Source organism: Thalassophryne amazonica, chromosome 19 (genome assembly GCF_902500255.1).
Source record: "Thalassophryne amazonica chromosome 19, fThaAma1.1, whole genome shotgun sequence".
In the NCBI taxonomy this organism is placed as follows: domain Eukaryota; kingdom Metazoa; phylum Chordata; class Actinopteri; order Batrachoidiformes; family Batrachoididae; genus Thalassophryne; species Thalassophryne amazonica.
This window is the reverse complement of record NC_047121.1, coordinates 38,511,954-38,517,513: the sequence shown is the minus strand read 5'-3', so window position 1 is coordinate 38,517,513 and position 5,560 is coordinate 38,511,954. Positions and strand designations below refer to the sequence as shown.

Here is a 5,560-nt window from a genome sequence, read left to right as displayed (position 1 = left end):
CCTGCGGACATGTCCCGACTCCACTCCACTGTCCTCCGCTCCCTCTTTTTTCCCCTGTCCCCTTTGGCCCCTACCCTGCTGCTCCCCCTGCTGTCTCTAAAGAGCGTTACGCCACACTGCCTCTTTATTCTTTTCGGTACGTTATCATCCTTTCATCTCCTTTTTTTAATTACTACTGTTACCTGGCAAGGTGGGCATGTTTTGTCTCATGTTGATCTTTTTATGAATACTGTTGCCTTGTCAGCAGGCTACAGTACGTTAAAGGGTGGGGGTGTCTGATTTGGGGGTTTGTATTACTTGTTTTGGTTGTTGTGGGTGTGAGAAAAGGCTGGTGAGACTACCACACAAGCTACAGCATTTCATGTTGGGAAGAGGAGAATTTCTTAATACAGGTATTATTACATTAAACAGAAAGGTGAGGATGATCTGTGCAGTGCAGGTTTGTTCGTATTGTTGGTGTGCATGCTTTCCTGCACCACAAAACATAGTACTGCTGTGCGTATAGCACATTGGCAAAAGTTATGTTTTCTATTCTTATTTATCAGCACATCCATTGCACTATTAATCTGTTTTATGCCTCAGCACAAAGTTTTATTTGGAGAAGTAAATTTTGTTCCTTCACTTGTTAAATTAATATTCCAAAATGCTGGCACAGACAGCCTGCACAGAAATCCACAGTGTTAAAGTGGAAAGTTGTTATAAATTCAAAGCATATCATACTAAGTCATTAGTAGTCATCGCATTTCATTATATATATATATATATATATATATATATATATATATATATATATATATATATATAGCCACTATTCACTGGGTATATACTGGGAGCCAGATGAAATGCTGTTGCTTTGAGTGATTGTAAGTTGACATGTCCATTCGGATTATGTCACAGTATTCTTGTGGAGTTTGCCTCACTTATCTCTATTGTAGGTACGTGCATGTTTAGTTTATTCTTGCATGTCTGCTAGGTCCTATCATGTTGGTTTAAGTTATTGATCTTATTGTAGCGTGATCAAATGGATCAGAACCACTTATTGTGCAACACTTTGATTTTTTTTTTTTTTTTTTTTTTTTTGCCTTCAAATCACTGCCCTCATCAGGCATAACCATTAACTCAGTGTCTGTGTAGTTGAGAGGCTTTCATAGGCCTAGTTTTAGATTTCTCAAAATGACATCAAATGAGTAGAATAGCCCTATTTTTATTTGAATTGGAGTGACTGTTAATTTCCCAGATAATGTCTTACTGTTTGCTGTGATTGGCTGTCTGACTTCTGTTTATGCTGTTGTTTTTTGATTTGTTTTGACGTCATTTTCATCTTCTGTAGGTGTGTATGGCGATGTGATGAGAGTGAAGATCCTCTTCAATAAAAAGGAGAATGCCCTGATTCAGATGTCTGATGGCACACAGGCTCAGCTAGGTATTTTTACCCCAACTCTGTGCAAAAAGCTTCTCATCAGTTTGTCTTTGATGCTGTTCTGATTTCTTGTTTCTACCACATATTGCTCCCAAATATTTTTGAGAAAACTATTCAGAATGCTTTTGAAATGTGTAGGTGTCTAGGATGTCATATTAGACACTGAAATAGTGAATATTTTTAATATTGTTGCTCCTATAGCAAATGGAATAAGCTTCATTGGTCCATGAACAGTTGAGCTAAAATACGAATGGTTGACTAAGTAAACCAACGCATCATGAATAAACCCGTGTTCCACTAACAGCTCATTTGTTTGGTAACCGTCCTTAAATCGACTTGTCTACATAACAGGTTAGATCTGTGTTGGGTTTATTTCAGTTGGTTTTATTTCAACAAATGTTGACAATGTAACAATATTAATCTCAGCTATGAGCCACCTGAACGGCCAGCGGCTTCATGGAAGGGCCATGCGTGTGACTTTATCAAAGCACACCACCGTACAGCTGCCCAGGGAAGGCCATGAGGACCAGGGACTCACGAAGGACTACAGCAATTCACCACTTCATCGTTTCAAGAAACCCGGCTCCAAGAATTACTGCAATATTTACCCACCCTCTCCAACACTCCACCTCTCCAACATACCGTGAGTACTGCTGCAAAAGTCTAATTTTCATGCTTGTGCTTTTTCCAAGTAGTGTTTGTGCTTTATGTGCAAGCTGGGCTTGTGACCTGGATTGATTTCACACTCAGACAAACTTATTAAAGTGTTGTTGATCAAGGTCCTTAATTCCCAAGTTGCTTCCGGTGTGCAGTTAAGCGCCTTGCGCGGCAGCATCATTGTGAAGTACTTTGAATTGTTGCATTGGATAGAAAGGTGTGATTAAAAATGCAGTTCACTTGCTGTAAGAGGTTTTATTTTGAGATCATTTATTGTCATTACACTTAGAAGTGCAGCGAAATTATCTTCACACCGTTACCTCAGACAAAATACAATAATTAATCTACAATTATTACTAGTTGAACGTAATAATGGTGCACATCAGAATTAAAACAACCGCACATACAGTATAGTAGTAGTAGTGTTCAGAATAATAGTAGTGCTATGTGACTAAAAATATTAATCCAGGTTTTGAGTATATTTCTTATTGTTACATGGGAAACAAGGTACCAGTAGATTCTCACAAATCCAACAAGACCAAGCATTCATGATATGCACACTCTTAAGGCTATGAAATTGGGCTATTAGTTAAAAAAAAAAAGTAGAAAAGGGGGTGTTCACAATAATAGTAGCATCTGCTGTTGATGCTACAAACTCAAAACTATTATGTTCAAACTGCTTTTTTAGCAATCCTGTGAATCACTAAACTAGTATTTAGTTGTATAACCACAGTTTTTCATGGATTTCTTCACATCTGCGAGGCATTAATTTTGTTGGTTTGGAACCAGGATTTTGCTCGTTTACTAGTGTGCTTGGGGTCATTGTCTTGTTGAAACACCCATTTCAAGGGCATGTCCTCTTCAGCATAAGGCAACATGACCTTCAAGTATTTTGACATATCCAAACTGATCCATGATACCTGGTATGCGATATATAGGCCCAACACGATAGTAGGAGAAACATGCCCATATCATGATGCTTGCACCACCATGCTTCACTGTCTTCACTGTAAACTGTGGCTTGAATTCAGAGTTTGGGGGTCATCTCACAAACTCTGCGGCTCTTGGACCCCAAAAGAACAATTTTACTCATCAGTCCACAAAATATTCCTCCATTTCTCTTTATGCCAGTTGATGCGTTCTTTGGCAAATTGTAACCTCTTCTGCACGTCTTTTATTTAACAGAGGGACTTTGTGGGGGATTCTTGCAAATAAATTAGCTTCACACAGGGGTCTTCTAACTGTCACAGCACTGAATGTGGTGCAGCAGGGTTTAATTGTGCCCATGTCAGAGAACGCTCTATTAAGAATCACCACTAATCAAGACGGATCAACACGCTCAGTTGTGACCTCAACGGCATGAGGCGAAATGAGGGTGGTGCGTGACATTCGTGGAAGATTTTTTTTTTTTTTTTTTTTTGACAGCCAAAAACATGCTCCACGAAAATCACAAATATCACGCACCAATACGCACTATTAAGAAACCTATTCAGATGCGTAAAGTCACATTAAGGATGTCAGGAATGTGCCAAGAATGATGCAGATATGACAACTCGTCCTGCCTATGTGTAAACGCAGCACAACTGTACAGATCCAATTGTGAATATTCATGATATTTTAAATGTAATTATGCCTCTTGTGTTTTGGTTTGCTGTTTTTCTAAATCCAGGCCTTCTGTTGTGGAAGATGACCTCCAGAGGCTTTTTGCCAGCTCAGGAGCTACAGTCAAGGCCTTCAAGTTCTTTCAGTAAGTGTGTGTGTGTGTCCCCATTTATGTGGTTATTTAGCAGGTAGAAGCAGCTGGTTCACTGTTACATAGCTGCTGTATGTTGTCATTGGTGAAATCTTTGTGATGCTCTGACTACTGTGAAACCCTTGATAGTTTTGCAGCATAGCAGTCTGGACTTCTTGACTTCTCATCTTCTGAGGTGGACATGCTCTTTTGGTCAATGTTTCAGATGTAAATTGTAGTGTTTTCAAGCCTCTTTTACAAAAAAAACCTATCTGAGAGCTCAGGTCCTCTATAGTTGCCTCTTTACAAGCAGACACAAAGCAGCCTCACCTAAAATGGTTGCAAAGTGTGTATGGTAAATCTACCGAACAATTAAGTTTATTTATGTAGAACTTTTGAAAAGTGCTTCAAATTAAAAAAAAAAAAAAAAAGTTTGGAATGGGGAATTTTAAACCTTAGCATCCACCTGACCCCCACTGTTTTTGGGTTCAAGTTTTCATTCAGGGAAAAGAACGATAATCTGTAAGATCATGACTCAAAAGCTTGTTTGGAGGGGGGGGGTACAGAACACTGTACGACTGCACAGTATGATTATATACATGTATGTATTGGTTTCCATAAGTCACTGACATTTCAGAGTGTTGCTCTGCTGATGTCCACAGATTGTATCCCTCCCACTCTGAGCAGGAGGCATAAGTATTCACAGCCTTTGCCATGAAGCTCAAAATTGAGCTCAGGTGCATCCTGTTTCCACTGATCATCCTGGAGATGTTTCTGTGGCTTAAATGGAGTCCATCTGGGGTAAATTCAGTTGATTGGACATGATTTGGAAATGCACACACCTGTCTACATACAAGACCCCACAGTTGACAGTGCATGTCAGAGCACAAACCAAGCATGACGTCACAGGAATTGTCTATAGAATCATGAACCTGAGGGTCACTCTGTCAGAGCTCCAGCATTCCTCTGTGGAGAGAGGAGAATCTTCCAGAAGGACAACCATCCTTGAAGCAATCCACCAGTCAGGCCTGTATGGTAGAGTGGCCAGACAGAGGACAGTCCTTAGTAAAAGGCGCATGGCAGCCCCCCTGGAGTTTACCAAAAGGCTCCTGACGGACTCTCAAACCATGAGAAACAAAATTCACTGGTCTGAGAAAAAGATTGGCGTGATTGCCAGGCGCCATCCCTACAGTGAAGCGTGGTGGTGGCACCATCATGTTGTGGGGATGTTTTTTTTATTTATTTTCTTTTTTTTTTAGCAGCAGGAACTGGGAGACTCGTCAGAATTGAGGGAAAGATAAATGCAGCAATGTACAGAGACATCCTGGATGAAAATCTGCTCCAGAGCGCTCTTGACCTCAGACTGGGGCGATGGTTTGTCTTTCAGCAGGAGAGTGACCCTAAGCACACAGCCAAGATATCAAAGGAGTGGCTTCTCAAGGACAACTCTGTGAATGTCCTTGAGTGGCCCAACCAGAGCCCAGACCTGAATCCAAATGAACATCTGGAGAGATCTGAAAATGGCTGTGCACAGATGCTCCCATCCAACATGATGGAGCTTGAGAGGTCTTGCAAAGAGGAATGGACAAAACTGCCCAAAGATAGATGCACCAAGCCTGTGGCATCATATTCAAGAAGACTTGAGGCTGTAATTGCTGTCAAAGGTGCATCAACAGAGTATTGAGCAAAGGGTGTCAATACTTATGTATATGTGATTCCTTTATATATATATATAATTATTTAGCAAAAAC

General features: G+C 40.3%; 1 protein-coding gene across 3 annotated transcripts in view; it reads left to right on the top strand.

Annotated features, from left to right (window-relative positions):
- The window catches only part of ptbp1a (polypyrimidine tract binding protein 1a), a 33,282-nt gene that overhangs the window by 24,385 nt on the left and 3,337 nt on the right, over window positions 1-5,560 (top strand). For all 3 annotated transcript variants that reach the window (XM_034195298.1, XM_034195296.1, XM_034195297.1), the window contains exons 12-15: window positions 103-136; window positions 1,331-1,423; window positions 1,847-2,063; window positions 3,747-3,824. In XM_034195298.1, coding sequence (XP_034051189.1) covers window positions 103-136; window positions 1,331-1,423; window positions 1,847-2,063; window positions 3,747-3,824 — 422 coding nt within the window. The remainder of the gene's footprint in view (window positions 1-102; window positions 137-1,330; window positions 1,424-1,846; window positions 2,064-3,746; window positions 3,825-5,560) is intronic.